A 21,219-nucleotide genomic window follows, 5' to 3' on the forward strand; every position below is an offset into this window, starting at 1 on the left:
TCAGGAATTGGATGTGTTTTTTTTCGGAATTTGTCCTGTTCTTTGCGTTCCCTATTAACGCTCTCTTGTACTTTATGGGAGAGTACCTTCGCATTCTTCCCTAAACCTCAATAGTTCCATTACCCTTACCACCAACAACTGTGTACTGTTTGGAGGCGAGGGTTCTTTTAAATTTGAAAACTATTTCCCACTTTCTCGCTGTAAGGGAGTTTTGCTAATTTCCATTATATTTTTCCGGAACGTCTGGGCTATTACTCAGCTATGCATAGGGTATGGGGGAAAAATGTCAGACAGGCATTTCGGAGCATTTGCCCATTTATTGTAAGCCTCCACAAGTCACTCAGTTATAGTTTATACATTTGTATTGGGTGCAAATTGCAGGCCAATAGCCACACCACTGAATGATTGCTTCTGTAGCAGTTGTCTATAAATAGAACACATAACATTGTACAGCTTGCATGTTTACATAGAACATATAGAGCTGGGGGGATTGAATGTACCACACTTAACCAATGTACTTTCCATGACATGACCTTCCTGGCATCTGGCAATGTTTGTGCAAACAGGCTACAACATTACGTATTAAAACATCTACTAAACCCATAACACTCTGAAGGATGGCATTTTGGGATTGATTAACATTCTAGCCAAAAGCATACACTTGCATTGTCATTGCTCAATGTGTTTGCTTGCTGTAAGAGAGAACACTACTTTTGAATGGCAAGCATGCTCACTATGTAGCCCTATAAGCCAGTGTGTCTTTAACATTATCAGATCGATGGTGATGATGTGTTTCCTAGGAGGCTGAGGTGTGCTTGAGCTACAAAAGGAAAAAAACAATTCCATTGCACCATCCTTTAAGATATGGCTGAATGGATGCACACCTCACATGCAGCAACTTAAAATATAATAGCGAGCACACTGCCAGAGGTAACACTGATGATCAGCATGTGTGCGGAGTGGATTTTTTTATTATAATATACATTGATCGTCATATGGAATTTGCATATTCAAAGTAGTGTTGACTTGGATTTCTTGTTTGATTTAATTCATGCTAATGGTAAGGTGTCCTTGTTCTTCTTCTATCACTGTGAGCGGTTTATGTACCAGTACGTATATATAATTAGTTAGCACTTGACATCTTTGCGATAGGTTTACTATGGTTAATAATAATGTGTTTTTAAAATCAGCATCACAGATTGACTGCATGGTATCAGGAAACCATAACCGTCTGTAAATATGTGACAACCTGAAGGAGGAGGCAAAAATGTAAACAATTGTACTTTTGTTCCCTTTTACAGAAAAAGTTGACAGGGGCGCACGTTGAAGAGGGCAGCAATAGTAATCATCCTGTTCCTGTGGAGCCGACACCAACTAAACCGCCAACGAGTTATGAAGCTCCCTTTGTTCGGTATCCGCTCGGGACGCCAGACATGTTCGGAACTCCTATGGTGAAGATGTTAATTCCACCACCTGATTGGTACCCAACTCATCCTCCACCCAATTTCTTGGAGAATTCCTTCCAGAATCCAGAAAATGTAGCATTTCCTCCCGCAACACCGCATATGTTTGAAACCCCTGTAATACAGATGCATATTCCACCACCTACTTGGAACCAAATGAATACTCCAGTGCTGAATTTGTATAACTCCCCCTTTGTGCGTCCAGGACATTATCCATTTAACCCCACAGTGCCGCCTCCGCCTATCTGGAATCCTACACCTCAGATACCCCATTTAAATTAGAAAGGTTTTTATAATTAATTTTAATGACATTTTCCAATAAAAAAAACAATAAAAACATACAGTAGTCATGTGCAATAACAGGAATTTGTGAAAGAAAAAATATCTAGCGCTGCTTTTCAGAATTGCCATCAGCCTTTTATTAAATGAACTTTTATTAAATGTACACATCCTTTTCATATGCATAGTACACCCCATTTTTTTTGTAATTTTAATTGGTTATTTATGTTACGCTTAATAACCAGAGGCTTCTAAGCACGGCCAAGGGGATCGGACCTCTGTTGCTCTGCCGCGTCTTGCTTACAAGGCGAGCATGTTGACCCTGAGCTCCTCCGGAGACTGTGTCATGTTCACATAGAACATGCAATCACCACATAATCTCCACATCACGTATATGATAGGTCCACACATTCTGAAAGATTGGAATCTAGCATGGGTTGACAGATCGTGGCAGTGTCGTACCAGATGAGTAGAAAAGGATCTCTATATCTTCCTCGCATATTGTTTACTAAGAATATTCTTCAACTCTTCTCAATGTCAAGTGTATATCTCTCTCAGATGCCCTTCACTTGTTTAAATCTGCAAGAGAACACCGAAGTCGGGCTGCTCCGGTTTCCTCAGTGCCATTGCTAGCCTTCTCTGAGTACCAGCCAGTCATTTTAAAAGTTCTCTTCTTTTATTTTCCTTGGTACTAACCCCAGCAAGCATAATTTAAATAATCTTTGTAAGTTCCACAGTAATAGTTCATTCGCTTTGGTGATGACTCTTAACCCATAGGCCCACCATGTATGAATAATCCACCTGTGTCACGCCACATCACCAACATTACTTTTTCCCCTATCTTACCAAAGTCCAGCAGAGTCCTATAGGCTCCTGTTAAAAGGTTATAGTGAGCCACTTTAAACTTGCTGATAAGCTTACAAACTTAAGCAAATTCATGCAGGTCGGCGATTTAGTAGCCACAATCTCTTGATATATGATGTATCTATCCACAGGGTATAATGTCTCCAGTCTGCATTCCCCATTTTGACCAAAGGGCTAAGGAATGACTCTGCTTCAGTGGCGTTGGAACACACAGGCAAAACTTAATAGGCATAGCTACCAGTGTTGGGGTGTGCCTTATGTCTGCCCTGGCACAGCTCCTTCATTGCCAGTAACTCTATGGGTTGTATCATCAATTCAAACATTGATTTACCCCTTTCTGTGGTACTCTTATTAAACTAGTGAACTTAATGCTGCAGCATTATTGTCCAATAATACAAGCCCTCCTATCCCCCCGCAGTAGCAGGATATTCAGTTCTCCGAAGTATTTGCTAGAGAGTTCCACTGGCACGACTTGATAAACATATAATAGCCAAAGCTTTCATTTAAGCAAAGGCTGTCCTATTCGTAAGTGATAGTGGGAATTTGAGCCAGAATTCAACTAACTTCCTTAGTGATTAAAGTTCCTTGGCTACAATCCGCTGGTGTATTCATTCAAAGTCAGTACACCCTCTTACTTTTACGCCCCATCCCCTTTCCTACATCCTTGTGGGCGTCCCCCAACATGGGGACGGACCAGAACCTTTGGCACAGCTGAAAAGGTTGAGCTTCACCTTTAAATTTAGTACAGGTTGTGGGGCGTGGCCCCGGGCATGGGAACGCCCACGAGACCCCGCCCTCTGGCGCCTCACCTCAGTCCCTCAGTTCCCTTTTCCGCATGGATGGTGTCAGACTTGGCAGCTAGACGCAGAGACTTTCAACTTTCTGCGTGCTCCCCGTTCTTTGTTTTTTAAAAATCTTCTTCACCTCCCTTCTGTGCCTTGCCTCCCCCAGCACGTGTCGGCTGCAGGAGGCTTCACGAGATGCGCATCCTGCGATCGCTCGTTCCCGACCTCGGACCCCCATGCGCTCTGTCTTGAGTGCCTGGGGCCCGACCACCGCTGGGACGCATGCGCGGTGAGCAGCGCTCTGTCACCGGGCCTCGAAGAATAGTCTTTCCCGCTGGAGGGAGATCTTCCATTCTTCTCCTCCAGATCATCTTGGTGTTCGTCGCCAGGACCCCACGTCAAGACAAGGTAGGCCCTTTATTTAGCAAGGCTCCTCAGCACTCTACTCCTTCCCAGGGGTTTCCATGGGGAAGGGGTCCTTGGATTCTGGTTCTGGCAGACCCAAAGCAGTTAAGGCTACCGGCTTCCATACCGGTGGGCCCTGGGGCTCGGCTGAGTGGTCCACAGAAGGGCCGATCCAGTTCATCCTCTTCTGCTGCCCCAGCGGGCAAAGGATGGTCATGTTCTACCTGCAAGAGTCCATTCAAAGCATGATCCAAAACGACTACCGGCTCCATAGCTGAAGGCGCCAAACCTACCGGAGCCACCTCCAAGATCGTTGTGCGGGGTGATTAGACTACCGGACATCTGGCTGAGGGCTCTGAGCCTAGCGCCGTCATCTCTGAAGTAGACGCTTTTGATTCCGGTTCATTGGCACAAGAGTGTCCTTCCATGTCTGAGCCAGCACATGGCGCGGGACCTTTGCACCCTCCCTCCCAGGGCGTGGCACTAGCCCCAAAGATGGGCCTTTACCGTGTCCTTCGCACACAGAGTGGGCCACGCATCAGGGTTCCAGTCCCCTTTCCTGAGGATGCAGCGGCGGATCCTATGGTACAGGCGGTTGATCTCTACAGGGTTGCATCTACCTCTCGCAGCCTTGGGGCTACACGCCCCAGGCTGCTAGACGCTTCGATCAGGAAAGGAGGCGCAGCTCTGCTGAGTGCGGTGCCCCTCGTGATGCGGCACCGAGCAAGGATCAATTCTTCAAGGAGGAGCGCTTCCTCCTCCTCATGCTCTCCCCGCTGATGATGGGACTCCTCAAAGGTATCGTTAAAGGAAGTGATCCCACGGGACGTGCCTCCTAAGCCTCCGCCTTTGGGCCCTCTTCCAGTTCCTCCGGCACTGCCAGTGCTGCTGCCCGTTCCTCCTCCAGTCCAGGCCCTGCCGGTACTTCAGAGCCCTCCTCCTCCTCCTGTAGCACCAACGCCTCCCTTGCCGTCAACAATGGATCCACAGCTATCTTTGGGTCCGGATCCAAGGACTCAGACTCCCCTCCGTCTGGGGAAAAAAGGGGAGGGGGTCGGTGATGATGAAGGCGTTTCATGACCGTCTTCATGGCCTTACAGTGTTTCTGGGGGCTCTCAGCCAGAGCAGGAGTCAGGGATGTTGGCGGAGGTACTGTAGGTGGCGAGGAAGGTCTGGGAGAAGCCCAGGGCCAACGCCCAGATGAACAAGAAGTTGAACAGCCGGTTCAGACTTTTGGATGGGGAGCCAATGCTCCTGGCCTCCCGCCCCCAGTCACACTCTTCAGTGGTTGTGGCGGCGGCTTCCTTGTATTCTAAACAATCGTCTTCATCCTCCTCTACAGGGCCCGTTTGCACTTGTCTTTCCAAAGAGAACTAAGCCCTTGAGCCTTTTGGCAAGCATAGCTACCTCAACACTGCACTGCATTTGCGGCAGGCCAACGCCGATGCCCGCCTGGCCGCAGCAAACCAGAAGCTGTAGTGAGAGATCGGAGTTCCTGTCTGACCCTCAGAGCTGGCCTGGTGCAAGCCCAGGCATTGTCGCAGGATCTCACATCGGTACAGCCAGCAGAGGGCTGTGTCTGGGGGCGAGATGAGGCGCACAGCGTGGATGCATGCCACTAAATTCTCCTAGAATGTGCAGGAGAGGATCCTTGATCTTCCTTTCGAGGGGTTGGATCTTTTTCATTCCTCCATCGACGAGCTGACGAAAAAGAAGACCTCCATGTCCTTGGCCATACTGACTGAACCCAGGCAGAAGTCCTTCCTTCAGGCCCAAGGCAGGACTGACTTCAACCCCTGCGTTCTTAGTGGCTTCAAGGGGTTTCAGGAGGAAACAGCTGAGGACTTTGCATGTTTTTTTCTGCTCCCACTCCTCCGTTGCTGCCTCGGACACAAAAAAGCCATGATGCAACAGTCGGGGTACACAGCTTGTCTGTAGGGCTGGCTCTCTTTCAGGACAGCTGTAAGCGTTGTTTCAAGATTCCTTGGACCCTTTCTATAGTCTCCACAGGCTTCAGTGTGCCTTTCTTTTTCCTCTACCTTCCTCTCCTCCTCTGCTACAGATAGGGCATAGGAGGTTCCTCTTACGGGAGATCCTCTCTCTTTTGGAGTTGCAGCCAGTGGAGCCGGTTCCTCAGTGAGATGGGGGCTCTGGCTTCTACTCCAGGATTTGTGTGGGACCCAAGAACAACCAGGCTGGCCTAAGGGTAGTCCTGTACCTGTCATTCCTCAACCTATCTTTACCGCTCAAATGCTTCAAGATGATTACTCCAGCGCACATAGCCGAGTCTCTATATGCAAGTGACTGGATGTGTTCCCTAGACCTCAAGGATGTGTACCTTCATGTCCCCATCTACCAGCCTCATCGGAAATGTCTGCAGTTCACGATTGTTGTACCACTTCCAGTACAAGATGTGCCTTTAGGCCTCAACTCGGCCCCTTGTGTGTTCACAAAGCTGACGAATGCGGTGGCTGTTCTCTTCCTCCTATGGCGGGGGGGGGCACACCCTTATTTGGACGGCTGGCTGGTGACAGTCAGCTTTCCCCAGGGAGCGGTGCACTCCTGGCAACGGCTGGCGATGTTCTTCACCAGCTGGTGTTTTCCCTCAACCGGCAGAAGTCGCAGCTGACTCCCGCCCAGGACCTGGCATTCCTTGGAGTGCACTGGGACACGGCCGTACAGCGGGTGTTCCCCACACCTGAGAGGCTCCTCACCCTCTGCAAAGCAATAGGGCACTTTCTGGCCAATTCGACCACCTTGGCATGGTGATTCCAGCACCTTCTAGGACTGATGGTATCTTGCGTGCTCACAGTTCAGCACACTGGCCTCAAGATGAGGTTCCTCCAGCTCCACCTGGTGGCCAATCGGGATCAGGAGACAGGGTTGCAGGCAGACAGGATTCCAATTCCCCTGTCCCTCCTCCTGGATCTTTGCTGGTGGCTGGTCCAAGGCGGAAGCCCTCCTTCATATCAATCTGCTCGAACTCAGGGCGGTGGGCCAGTCTCTCAAGGCTTTTCTGCTGCTAGTCCAGCGCAAGACAGTTCTGGTCAGGACTGACAAATCCACAACACTGTTTTACTTAAACAAGCCGGGTGGCACCTGTTCCCTCCCACCCACCCTCCTGTGCATGGAGGCGGTGGCAATCTGGGAATGGGCCCTGTGAGAGGGGATATAGATTTTCTCGATCAATCTTCCGGAGAACAGCAACGCGGAAGCGGACCAGCTGAGCCGCTTGGGGGTTTAACATCTACGAATGGGAGTTACACATCAACTGTTTGTTGCTCCTGTTCCAGATATCGGGGTTTCAGGATCTGGACTTATTCGCATCTCCCCAGTTCGCTTCATGAGCAGGACGGTGTATGGGATCTCTGGGGGGCACGTTACAGCTCTGTTGGCACGGCTGCGTGTGCTCTGCGTTTCCTCCTCTGTTACTCCAGTGGGCCCTCTGCAAGTTCCGGGTGTTGGTGGGCTGTAGGGTCATTCTGATTACCCCTCACTGGCCGTCAAGGGCTTGTTTCTTGGATCTGCTGCAATTGTGCTCCCAGAGGCCGGTCCAGCTTCCGATCCCGAGCAGGGGCTTCCTGACGCAGCAGCACGGGGTGGTGGAGCACCCAGACCCAGACAGGCTAGCCCTAGTGGCCTGGTTCCTGACAAGCTGAGACTGCACCATGCTCATTTCTCAGAGGACAACTGGGACATTATACAGGAGGCCAGAAGGCTGTCTATGCGATCTCCGTATGAGGGTAAGTGGACTAGATCTTGCCACTGAGCTCACCAGGGGCTGGATCCCCTCATCTGCTCCCTGGACGACGTGCTGGCTTTTTCAGCACATCTGGCTTGTTCCGGCATAGAGGTTGATACCTGTCGTACCTATCTGGCGGCCAATGGGGCCTACAAGAATTCCCCAGAGCAAGTTTTTTCAGCAGCCAACCCGGTGGTTAAGGCCCACCTCAAAGGGTTTTCCAGGCTATTGCCTGCGGTGCATAGGCTGCATCCGGTCAGGGACCTCTGTGGTTCTGGCGGCCTTGCAGCGCAAGCCCTTCGAGCCGATGGCTCGGTGGGCATCCAGCTGGTGACACTGTTTTTGGTGGCCTTCCGCTGCAGGCCTTGACATCATGCGAACCCTTCACCATGTTTCATAACGACATGGTCATTTTGCGCACTCATCCAAATTTCTTGCCAAAGGTGGTCTCTCCATTCCATTTGAAGCAACAAATCTACCTGCTGGTGGTGTTCCCGAACCTGCAGTCGGAGGGCGAAAGGGCTTTGCATTCCTTGGACCTCACAAGAGCCCTCAAGTTCTATCTTTCTCAGACGATATCCTTCAGGAAGTCTGAGGCTTTGTTCATCACCTTCAGGGGCATGTCTCCGAGCACCCATGCTGCCAAAGCTTCCATCACCCGTTGGTTGGTCCAGGGCATTTCAGAGGCCTATACGGCCATGGGCAAACCCGTTCCTGCAGGGATTCATGCTAATGCAGTCAGAGCTAAGGCCATGGCTGTCGCGTTTCAGAGACATGCTTCTTGGGATGTCATCAGCAAGGTGACTACTTGGGCCACTCCCTCAGTTCGGTCAGGTGGTTCTAAAGAACCTTTTAGCTTTGACGTTTAATGAGGCAAGTTGTCACAGCTCCACCCTACGGTCTTGTTCAGTGAAATCACCCACAAGGATAGAGAAAAGGGGACGGGACATATGAGTAATTTGTTACTCACTGTAGTGACTAGAGTACTCAGTCTTTAGTCCCCTTTCCTCCATGCGCCCACCCACATTCCCCCACTTGTATGGCAGGGGCTAAAATATTCAGCATAGCCAGGTATTAAAGCGTCCCATGTGTCAAAAGGGGACTGAGGTGAGGCACCAAAGGGTGGGGGTTTTCCCATGCCGGGGTCACAAGCCTCCACCCCCACCCGCTCACTGCCAAAGGTTCCGGTAACATCTCCATGAATAGAGGAAAGGGGACTAAGGACTAGGAGTACTCTAGTCACTACAGTGAGTAGCTTTTTGTCCCTGCATATGTAAACCCTTCTGTAGCTATCTCCATATTCAGATGCCCCAGTTCTACCTCCACTGCGGCAGAGATTGTATTAATGTTGCTTTTTCTTGGTTAAGCTTATGGTCCCAAATTAGACCAAATTCTTTCACCGTTTCTCTAAGAGGTGCTAGAAGCGATATTAGATCGGTCACATACATCTGTATAAATTGATATACAATGACTGGTATCCTAAATGTGGAGGGTGTTACCTGAATCTTTTCTGTACTACACATGCAAATGGTTACATCAGCAGCTCAAATATCCATGGCGAAAAAGGGCATCTTCGTCCAGTTCCCATCTGTACATTCTATTCCTTTGAGATGACACCATTTGTTTTTGCTCTTGATAAGGGCTTCGTACTGTAAAGGCACCTATTTCAATGATCTGTTCCCACGTCCCATTCTGCCCAATACCTCTCACACATACATCCAATCTACCATGTCATATGCTTTGCTTGTCTAAACTTGCCACGACCATTGGTCATACCACATACCTGTCCAGAAGCAGAAAGAGCCTACTAAGATTGTGTGGTATTAACTTCTGAAATAAGGTCTGTCTGATCTTGATGTACTTACATAGAAATCACCTTCACAAATCCACCTGCCAATTTTTTTATAAAGAATTGTTAGTTATATGATTTGGTATTTATAACGTGCCTGTACACAAGTGTTTCTAGGCGCACAAGACAAGGGAAAGGAGACAGAGGTAAGACGAGACAAACAATCCTATTTGGCCTTGTGACATTCGGACTGTGCAAGTGCGACAACAAGAAATGCAGGAGAATGGGAGAGGGGGAAGTGCAGGGGCAAAGGGTGGGGGGAAATGCGATCAGTGCAGCATAACTCTGAGTAAGTGCAGCCAGGCCTCCGCAGTTCTGGGTAAGTGCAAGGAAGCATGGGGGTTACAGTTACAGCCCCTAATTGTGCAGTAGGCCAGGAGGCAGTGCAAGAAAGAGTGGTCAAGGAGAAGCCTGTTATCCAGTGAGACTCTGGTAACACGCAACCAGTCAGTGCAGCAGACAGGTGAGTTAGTAAGGAAGCGAGAGAGAGAAGGCAGAGGAGAAAAGGAAGGTCTTGAGCCGCTTCTGCAACTTCAGGTGGTCCGGCTCAAGTCTGAGAAGGGCAGAGAGGCTGTTCTAGATGGAGGCACCTGCAGAGATGAGAGATCTACCACCCAGGCTCTGCTTGGAGAAGCGCCTGACCCTCAGAGTTAAAAGGAAGGTATTTAGGCAGAGAGAGTTGGATCTAGTGAAGGCCGTGGCTGCAGAAGCCCTTATGGAGGATGCAGAGGTCCTTGAACTTGATTCTTGCAGCCACCGGGAGTCAGTGGAGAGATGTCAGGGCTGGACAGATGCGGTACCTGGGCTTGAGGCCAAACAATAAGTCTTGCAGTCCTGTTCTCGATGAGTTGCAGTGGGCGAAGAGTAGAGTTAGGAAGATTGAGAAAGAGGCTGTTGCAGTAGTCCAGCCTGGAGAGAACCAGGGTTCTGGAGACAGTGAGCGCCTGGGGGAAGGTGAGAAAAGGTAGAATACCTGTGAGGGAGGTGCAGCTGCAAGTGGGCCTTCTTGTCAAGGTCTGTGATGTGAGGAGAGAAGAAGAGTGTAGTCAAAGATGACACCAAGGTTTTTTGCCACACATGAAGGCGACAGTAGAGTGCCCAAGGAGGAGTGAGAGAGGGAAAGTGGGAGCAGGGGTCCCAATGAGTAGGATCTCAGATCTTGGTATGGCTTTTTGGTACGACTCTTGGTATGGCCTCCAACGATCTCTGACTTAATGCCAGAACTGGCATTACGGCAGAGATTGTTGGAGGCGCACCAATCCTGAATCGTGGAAGACAGTCATGGATGAGCGAGGAAGGAGAGGAGGCTGAGGGAATCCTGAATGAGAGCAGAGTGTCATCCGCATAACACTGAAAGTTAGACGAGAAGGTGGAGATCAAGTTGGCCAGATAGACAGTGAAGAGCCAGGTTGAGCAGATAGAGCCTTAGGGGACACCACATGTCGAGAGAGAGGTGGAGGAGAAAAAGGATCCAAATTGGACCTGGGATGCTCGATCCAGGAGGAAAGAGGTAAGCCATGCCAGGGCCCGATTTTTAATGCCCAGGTTCTCGCGGAGTCATTTGATCAGGGTGGCGTGTTTGACTGTATCAAAAGCAGAGGAAAGGACGAGGAGGATGAGGACAGAGAGAGAGCTGGAATCAAGATTAGAGAGCAGGTCTTCATGGGTGTTCAGGAGAGCAGTTTCCGTGCCTCTAGCTGCTCTGATGCCAGACTGATGGTCATGGAGACCAGCAACAGATTCGGTGTGGAGAATAAGCTGGGATATGGCCAGCTTTTCCAGGAGTTTGCCCAGGAAAGGAGTGATAGAAATCGGGCGATAGTTTGCCAGGCATATTGGATCGGGAGAAGGCTTTTTTAGGAGGGAGTGCGCAAGGGTGTGCTTGAGGAGAGAGGGCAAAGATCCAGTGGCGAAAGAGTGGTTACAGAAGTTGGCCAAGGCTGGAGCAAAGGTGGCAATGTGGTCTTTAATAGTTCTGGAAGAGCAGGTGGGCACCTGTTTGGATGCCACTTTCATAGATCAGACTTGTCTAGAATCATCGTTGGGGGGGTTGTCAGAGAGGAGGAGGAAAAAGGAAGAGGGAGGGATGGCCAGAGGGGGCCTGAGAGAAGTGGAGGGCGGAAGAGGGAAGCGAATACTGAGTATCCTGAATTTTAGTGTTGAAATGAGAAGCCAGAGCCGTACAGAGTGCCTGGGAGGGAACAGGAGAGGTAAAGACTGCAGTAGGCTTAGCCAGTTCCTTGCAGGTTTTAAGGAGTTTGGCCGTGTTAGAGGACGCAGGCTTCAATGTGCACCCTCTTCTTGGAGAAGACAGAGTCTCTGTATTGCCGTTGGAGTAGGCGGCAGGCCAGTTTGTCAGAGGATGCGCTTAAAGCCCTCCTCTTCCTCACAGCCACCCTGCACTTGCTATTCAGGGCGGACAGGTCGGAGCCATACCAAGAGTTGCACTTGGAGGTAGGCTTCAGGCGGATTCTCATGACTGGGGTGAGGATGTCCAGGGTGTAGGAGATAGAAAGTTGCAGGTTAGAGAGGGCTGTGTCAAAGTGGGAGTCAGCTGCAGGAGTAGGAGCAGAAAAAGAGGAGGCCAAAGGCTGCTACTGACACTCGCTTCATGGGCCGAATGACCGTGCAGGAAGGTGGCAGTGCTGGGGGGAGGGCTTTGCCTGGGGGACAGCAAGTTTCAGGTGGGAAGAGAGCAGAAAGTGGCCAGCCCACGAGAGAGGAGTGGTGAGAGGGTTAAAGAGGAGGATGTCTGAGGAGATTAGGACATCCAAGGTGTGTCGGGCAGAGTGTGTCAGACCAAAGGGTAGAATGGAAAGGGAGAGAGAGTCACAAAGGTTGCAGAAGAGCCCAGAGGAGGGATTAGAAGCATCCAGGTGGATGTTGAGGTCTCCAAGGAGGAGAGGTTGAGAGGTAGAGGCAAGGAGAGAAGAGGAGGTCCGCCCATCCTGAGAGGAAGATGATGACCTGACCAGGTGGCCTGTAGATGGTGGCCACACTCAGAGAGACGCCAGGAGAGATAGTGAGCCTGCAGACCAGGCATTTGAAGGAGGAATAGGCCTGCTTAGGAATGACAGAGCAGGGACCCACCCAGGAAAGATCAGGGCCACTCCACCTCACGGGCCGGGTTGATTCTGGGCTTGGAGAGGATCTTGTAGCCCTCAGGGAGGAGAGTGTCAATACTCGAGACAGAGCTGGCCGTGAAACAAGTCTCGGTGACAACGAGGACATCCAGGTTGAGGTCTTGGAGGAGGTGGCAGATGTCAATAGAGTGTTTGACAGCAGATCGAGAGTAGCCTTGTGGAGCAGGTTACCACATTTGAAAGATTTCTGGGGTGGGGTACAGGAGTGAGGTACACACAGCGCAAACGGCAGAGGGGGACCCGAGCATGAGCAGCGACGATAGACTGAGGTGGCACAGGGACAAGAGAGGAAGAGGGGGGTCCAGAGAGGAGGTGGAGGAGGATGGAGGTGGCAGTGGAGCCAGAGAGGTGGTAGGAGTTGCAGGAGAAGGAGGGAGGAAGTTCATAAGACGCAGGAGTCTCATATCAAGAAGGTGGAGATTGGGCTGAGAGCCCTGGACCATGACGGTACCATTTAGATCGACATTGATGGCTTTGGAGGCCTGGAAGGAGGCCAAGAGGACCTCCCATCGGGTGCCACCATTAATGGTAGAGGAGGAGAAAGGAGAGAGAACAGAGACCATATGACGGGTCCATAGGTCTGGAGAGGGAACAACAAAGAGGATGTCGGGGACAGTCTGTCTGGAGGAAGCGCTGGTGTAGGTATCAGCGGTAGTAAGGCCTGGCTTAGAAACCAGAATATGCCTCTTGAACTTTTTCCTTCCAGTCTTAGTGAGAGGGATAGAGTAGCAGTTGGAGTAGATGGGAGAAATCGAGAGCAATACAGGGGGTGCGAAGAGGAAAGTTGGAGGAAGTAGGAGAGAGAAGGGAGAAGGAGAAGAGCCCAGCGCTGAGCAACGCAGGATGCACAGAGAGAGAGGAGGCAGTGGGGAGAGAGGATCACACAGTAGGGCAAACAACAAGAGGACACACGGCAGGTGACATACAGCACAGGGGCAACAGAGAATCAAGCTAGAGAGGGTGGGGGGGTAAAGTGATCACAACAGTAACCAGCCGTAGAGTAGGAACCCAGAGGGGGGAAAAAGACCTAGAAGGCACAACAATAACCAGCAGTGGCCAACAGTAGGGTGGGAACCTGGAAGGGGACAGAAACAGACCTAGAATCACAGCAGTTAACCATGAGGCAGCACAGCATCTTCAGTACGGAGCAGAGACTCACAAAACACAAAGTACAGCTAACTGCAAGAGGGGAAGTCTAAGGTTGCGCTGAGACCGAGTACATTAAGTCAGGCGGTTAAGTAGAAGTATGCGGAAGGCCAGGCAGTTTAGTAGAGATCAGTAGTGGCTGCTCCCACTGCCTGCATCTTTCTTACCTAACGGTCGCTGCCGGTAGATGGCTGCGCAGCATGCTCGCACTCTGCGACACTACCCCATCGTCGCCAAACACATGCGTCGTATAAGACAGCGCCCTTGGCCTATGCAGGCTTTTTAAGGGCCACATTTATGGGAAACAGGGATTGATATTTCCTGCAGTCCTTTCTGTTTACCTGGTTGCGGAGTAGTAACCGCATGCCCCACTCATTGATTTTAGCAACGCACCCAGACTATCTGCTTCATCCTGTACTTTTTGCGATTTTGAGGCATACTGTTACTTATATTCTTTGAAGAATTAATCAGTTAAGGCGTCATGTGGTACACTCACTTGTCCTGTATACTAGTCCTCATAGTATCAACAGAATACCCCATTGATTTCCTCCTATGTGCCTGCTAAATCACTGTAGAATCTGATTTCACGGATCACCCTAGATCCCTTATCTCGGTTAACTAAGAGTAACCTGCCTTTTCACTGTCATTACATGCGTTATTTCATCACATAAACTGCATGATCAAAGTTGCTTTATCTGCCCTTGGCTTCCGGGAGTTTTGTGCAGAGTTCACCTTTACCTCTCACTTGTCTAGTGTATACATGATGAAAAGGCAGTAGTTTTAGGTTTCGATAAATGAACAGGCAAAGGTTTATTAGTAGCACTTTGCTACTGGCAAGAAAAGCAGACAACATGCCATCCTAACACAAAAACCCAACCAACCTGCTCTGCCCACCTTATGCCCCTCAAGCACCACGACCCCATATCTTCGAAGATGCCTACTTGGGCCTTCCGGAATTCAATTCCTGCCTCCCATGTAGTTTATTGTACAATCACAAGAGCCTGTCTTCCATTTCTGTGGTTCCAGAGCATCATATGGTGGTCAACTTTCATGTCTCTAACAAATATAACAGTATCTTGTTTCGTTGTCCTCAGGCGAGGGGTGTATGTCTTTCAACCCCCTGACGCGTGTCCAGTCCCCTATGATGGGCTCATTGTCCATTCCAGCTAGATATGGTGTAGTCCACAAAATGGAGGTACAATGGCGTTGGCAGACAGTCATTGAAAAGCCAGAAATCAGCACTTCTTGGGGAGGACGCATGTCCATTTTTTAATGTCATTTACAAGCAATATCTTCAGCCAGTGAGATGGGGAAAACCCTCAACGGAGTCCACTGTGATTTAAAGAACAATAATAAACGCTAGGGCCTGTAGCATGTGGGCGTGGCAAGGGCATCACTAGGGGAAAAAGGTCTTCATGTAGAAAAAAAAGTATGATTCCTCACTGTCAGTTTCTTCATCCTCCCCATACCCACTCATATTCCTGCAATGACATGATTTAACTTCATTAGAGCTTCTGAGGTGGAGTCCCACACGTTCACAGACCACCCATTTTGCCATCTTGCACAACTAACATAGCATAATATGGAAATCATTGTATTTATTGAGATTTTTATAGCGCTTTCTCCAAAGCGCTTGACACAAAAATTATAACATCAGTACAACCATAAGGCAGTAGAGCAAAAACAAACTGATCAATCGGGTATTAGGAATGAGAGAGAAGAGACAGAAGCTGGACCTTTAGATGGGCCCTTAAAGATATTGTAAGACGAAGAGCAGACAGTATGGGGAAGTGAGTTCCAATAAAGCAGGGCTACTAGAGAAAATGAGCGAAAACTGGAAGCAGCGGAGGAGGGGTTGGAAACAATTAGTGAAAAAGTATACTGAAAGCAAAGGGGACGAGCAGGGGAGTAGAAAAAAACTAAAGAGGAAGGATATGGAGGAGCAAGATCATGAAGACATTTAAAAACAATAGATAGAAAATGGAGCTGAGATTCAAAGGGTAAAATAGAAGCAGATAACAGCGAGGGAGGAAGAAAAGCGCATGGAGGAAGACAAATAACAGAATTATAGATGGAGGCAAGAGGGATAAGGCTTGAACCAGGAAAGAATTAGGGCAGAAGTAATAAGTTTAGAGGCAAGACAAGAGAGAAAAGGATGAGCGCGCCAAAGGTTGAAAAGAAGACAGTTGCATGCAGTGCGTGAAATATGAGAAGAAAGGGAGTGCAAAGAATTGAAAAGAACACTGAGATTACAAGCAGAGCTGGAATGTCATGTCTGTTTATCTCTTACAGAAGTTGTGTATCTTCTACGCTATCCTTCTGCCTTTATTTTCTACCTCTACGTTCTAACGAAATATAATGTTTATACTCCTACATCCCGTCCCCTTTCCTCCATGCTGTATGGGGCGTCCCTCGCTATGGATGGGAAACAGAACATTTTTCACCAGAAAAAATTGGCTTCCCCTTTAAAGTTCGATGCAGGCGTGGCACGGCTTGGGAGAATGAGCTCCCCTGACTCCATCCACTGACGCCACTCCTCAGTCCTCTTTTCCGCGTCGACGGGAGCGGACCGATTTCACCAGAGCTCCTGGGTGAGGCCTCAAGTCTCGTAATTCCATGCGCACTTACCCGGGACATTTTTAGCCTTTTTTTCCCATAGTCAAAAGTACTCGGTCCTCTAGTGCCACGCTCCTCCCTGGCGCATGTGGACGGCGGCGGGATTCAGCAGGTGTCCGGCCAGCGAGGGGTCCTTCCCCACGTTGGATCCACAGGTGCTGTGCCTCCGGTGCCTTGGCCCCGACCACAGCTGCTCGCCATGCGACGCGATCATCCCACGTTCGTTGAAGAACCGCTTGTCCAGCTGGAGAGAGCTGTTCTCAAGATCACCACCGGAGAACCTCAAGGAGTACATCAGGAGGAAGACCAGTCCAAATGTAGGTGCCCTGTTCCCCTCTGCACACAGCAAGGGCGACTCCTTCCCTGGGAAGGGTTGAAGTGGGAGGGGCCTTCCAGATCCTAAGACCAGCAAGGAGACGAGGCTCCAGGAGCTACTGGCTGAGAGGTCAAGGGACTCTCCTAGTACCACCGCTGAGGGGCCGCAAAGGCTCTAATGTCGGGGATCTCCCTGAGGGGCTACGCTCTGATACCAGGCTCAATCCCTAAAGGGGCACCTAAATGCAGTACCAGCACTACCAGCGTCATGAACAAGGGCACTCCACCTCCCAGGTCCCTACCTGAGGTGCAGGGAAGGTCTAAGCCTTCATAATCAAGTGAGCAGGCCGGGGACTGGTCCCAGTACAACAGTCGTCATGCAGCAGGCACGTGGCGCAGTACAGGATAAAATGGCCACCTGGCCAGACAAAATGGCAACACTTCCAGGGTCTTCCCATTCCAGCGTGCAGGCATCGGGTCGCACGTCAAGGTGTGATCGGTCAACGCCAGTTACCTGGTCCACCTCATACCCAACAGCATCCACGCAGGGGCGATACACAGACCTTAGCTACATGAGGCAAGGGGTGGTGAGAGCACAGCAACAGGTACAGGTCAAAAGTGTTATGGTGATGTCTTAGCATAGTCTTCTATTATTGTGCTGAGTGGAACTCTGGTGAGTGATGCTGTGACATAATGCTATGACATGTACGTTCTGGAGCATTGCTTATAGAATGTTATTGCTTGACAAACCAGTCAGTTGATGTTACACTGTGGAGATGGTTGGGGGTCTCTACTACCCAGTCTTCCTTATAAGCAATAAACCATCTGTCTAACTCAACGTTGCTTGGTTCTTTGCTTCTACAAAAAGGACCCGCTCCCATGCAAGTAAGCTACTCACCAGTATACAAGGACAGGTTCTTCGAGAAGTTAATCACACTCATGAGGTTGCCTCATAGTGGCACTGTACTCAGGGGGGGTCATCCAAGACATGCTTCCTCCTGTACTGCTTCAACCTCCTATATTGGTCCATGCAGGCCCAGGTTCCCGCACCACCCCAGGTGGATATTGTCACGGCAGCTCCACCCCCGCGGCAAACACCGGCACTGCCCATCAGTGCACCACAGCTGCCCGCAGCACTCCACCTGCAATCCACCAGCAGCACCTGACCTGCAGGACACAGCAGGGAACATGGACGACGATAAGGACCAGGACACTTCCTCCTCAGCTAGGGCCTTCCATGAGAGGCTGGCGGGCGTCACTTAGTATCTGGGGATCTCACTCCCGCAGGTTGAACAACCAGAGGCGGGAGTATTGGCAGAGGTGCTGACTCTGAGGGGGATGCCCTTGTGCTGTCGGTGCACCCTCAGCCTCATTCCTCAGTTATAGCGGCGGCCTCTATGTATTCTAAGCCACAAGCTTCCACATCTGCCCCTACATCAGCCCTCGTAGGAAAGGAATAAAAGCTCCTGGAGGCCTAGGGGAAGATGATCTATTCCAATGCTGCGCTCCACCTGTGACAGGCCAATGCTGATGCCATGCTTGCCGCGGTGAAACAAAATCTTTGGCGGGAGATAGAAGACTTCCTTCCAGAGCTTCCGGCGCACAGTCAGGCAAGATTAAAGGCTGGTCTGGCAGAGGCAAAGATAGTGGCCCAGGATATCATAGAGTCAACAGTGGCACATCTAGACACTGCAGGCAGGGCTATTTGTGTTGCCACCAACATGAGGACGACAGCTTGGCTTAAGGCGACTAAGTTTACCCCGACGTGCAGGAATGCATTATCGACCTGCCATTTGAGGGAGGGGGACTTGTTTCATTCAACTACGGACAAAGAGCTTGATAAAAAGAAAAACAGCTCCCAAACAGCTAAGTCCCTGTCAATTTTAACTAAGTCCGCGCCCAAGACCTATAGCCAGAGTCAAACACGCTCTAACAGAGATCTTACTTTCGGTGTCTTCAGGGGTATTCAGGAGCGCTGCTCTAGGCATCCAGACAGGTCGCAGATCCAGCACTGACGCAAGCACACAAATCATCGCACAAGAGGTTCTTCCAGTCCCCCTCCAAGGCACTAGCCTCTGAAAGAAAGAAACAGTGATGGTGCCATCCAGATCCACAGTTCTCCGGTGGGGGCAGGCTTACCCTTCACATTCATGCCTGGCAAGAAAGGTTAGCGGACCCATGGATTCTCTCTGTGGTTTCCTCAGGCTTCCGCCTGCCCATACCTCCATTTCCTCTTTCCCCCCCCCCCCCCACTCCCACAGATTGCGACAGCAATTCTACTGGTGGAGATCCACTCGCTCATGGCGAGTCGGGCGGTAGAGGAGATTTCTACCTCACAGCGAGTCAGGGGCTTCTATTCCTGTATCTTTGCCATACAGAAAAATAACCAGGCTGGCCTGAGAGTTGTACTGGACCTGTCAACCTTGAACCTTTCCGTACCCCTTCAAAAGTTCAAGATGGATATGCCAGCACTGATAGCGGAGACACTGTGCGGGGGAGACTGGATGTGCTCCCTGGATCTGAAAGATGCTTACCTGAACGTCCTGATTTCGGAGACCATCGTTCCGTCCTCCGGTTCAGGATCATGGGCTTTCATTTCCAATACAAGGTTCTCCCTTTTGGCCTCAATTCATCCCAAAGGGCCTTTACAAGGTTAATGAAGCTGTGGCAGCCCTGCTCGGAGCGCAAGGCCGCCACCTTTATCTATACCTCAACGACTGACTAGTACGAGCAGAGTCTCCTTAGTGAGTCCAGCGCACTGCGACCAGTCTCATGCACACACTATATGAGTTGGGTTTCTCCATCAACCTCAAGAAATCACTATTGCTTCCCACTCAGTCCTTAACATTCTTAGGCCTAATTTGGGATACGAGGGCGGAGATCATCTTCCCCTCCCAGGACAAGATCAATGCAATCAGGTCTGCCACAGGGCATTTCTCAGCAGGACAGTGACTTCAGCATGGTGGTATCAACACCTGCTCAGGATAATGCCGGCATGCCTCCTTGCGGTGCCTCACGCAAGGCTCAAAATGAGGAGGCTGCAGCTACACTTCTCAGCCTCTTGGAATCAGGAGACGGCTCCCAAGCGGCCCTTGCCAGCATACCACAGCACCTTCACCAGGGTCTCTGGTGGTGGAAAACAGAGGCCAACCTGTTAGAGGGCAGGCCATTTCGGCGGCCTCTACCAGCAGTCACCATTACCACAGACTCGTCCCTGGAATGATGGGGAGCTACCCTGGACAGTCAGTGTTCATGGACTTTGGTCAAAGCAGGCACAGCTAGAGCACATTGACTCGAGATAATGTCCATCTGGCTGGCCCTCAACGCTTTCCTCCCTATTATCAGCAACAAATCAGTCTGCATTCAGACAGACAGCTCCTCCTGCATGTATTACATCAACAACAGGGGGGGTACCAGGTCTCCTCCTCTGGGCAGGTTGTCCATCGACATATGGGAGTGGGCACTGTCGCACAACATTTACCTTTCGGCTGTCCACATCCCAGGAGAGTACAGCCTGGAGGCAGGCAGACTCAGGTTGGTGGTCGACAACTACGAATGGCAGTTGAGCGAGAATGTCCTGAGGGAGGTCAACAGGTGGGGCCATAGTCAGGTGGACCTATTTGCCACCAGGAACAACAGGAGATGTCACCAGTATGCTTCCCGGGAGGGACAAGGCAGAGGCTCACTGGGGGACGCGTTGCAGATTCAGTGGAACGACATGTGGGCATATGCTTTCCCTCCAACCCCAATGATACATTGGGTCATCTGCAAGGTCAGGGAGCCGCAGCGGCTTCACCTCATCTTGATTGCGCTGCGGTGGCCGGCCAGACCTTGGTTCTCCGAGCTCGTCCAGCTGTTGTGTCAGCCTCCAATACTCCTCCAAGTGGGATCAGCCGCACTCTTATCCCAGCAGGGCAGCACAGTGATACATCCCGCGCCGGAGAAGTTAGCCCTAGCAACTTGGTTCTTGAGCACGTCACCTTAAGACATCTACAGTTGTCGCAGGACAACTTGGACATCATTCAAAGGGCCAGAAGCAGCTCCACAAGGAGTCAATACAAAAGCAAATGGACCGGGTTCTGTCACTGGGCCCAGGCAAACGAGATGGACTCTATGGCATGCACGCTAGACATTGTGTTGTCTTTTTCAGTGCGCTTAGCTCATTTGGGTTTCGTACTTATCTGGCGGCCATTGGGGCTTATAAAAACTCTGGAGATAACCTCTTCTCCTCCAATCCGGTGGTCAAAAAAAACTTAAAGGGCCTGACCACATTGTATCCTCCAGTCAAGCGACCACACCCGGTCTGGGACCTCAACGTGGTTCGGGCTGTCCTGGCCCACAAGCCTTTTGAGCCCATGGCATCAGTGGCCATCCGGCTTGTCACCATCAAGATTGGGCTTCTGGTCAGCCTCACCCCTGCGCGGAGGGTTAGTGAGATATGATATGGCATTTATAACACACCTGTACACCAGTATTTCTAGACCCAGGCCCTGGTGGCATCAGAGCCATATACCACATTCCACTGGGACAAGGTGGTGCTTAGGACGCACCCTTTATTCCTCCCAAAGGTTGTCATCCTTTCACCTTAACAAGGAGATGGTACTTCCAACCT

At 50.4% G+C, this 21,219-nt stretch overlaps 1 protein-coding gene across 2 annotated transcripts in view; it reads left to right on the forward strand.

Moving 5' to 3' along the window:
• Positions 1–1,802, forward strand: part of LOC138468319 (exportin-5-like) — a 2,047,117-nt gene extending 2,045,315 nt beyond the window's left edge. For both annotated transcript variants that reach the window (XM_069608821.1, XM_069608822.1), the window contains exon 35: positions 1,302–1,802. In XM_069608821.1, the coding sequence (XP_069464922.1) occupies positions 1,302–1,745 (444 nt within the window). In that variant the 3' untranslated portion in view covers positions 1,746–1,802. The remainder of the gene's footprint in view (positions 1–1,301) is intronic.
• Positions 1,803–21,219: the final 19,417 nt, after the last annotated feature.

The sequence above is a fragment of the Ambystoma mexicanum genome, chromosome 4q (assembly GCF_040938575.1).
Source record: "Ambystoma mexicanum isolate Mex_15411 chromosome 4q, UKY_AmexF1_1, whole genome shotgun sequence".
Taxonomy (NCBI): Eukaryota; Metazoa; Chordata; class Amphibia; order Caudata; family Ambystomatidae; genus Ambystoma; species Ambystoma mexicanum.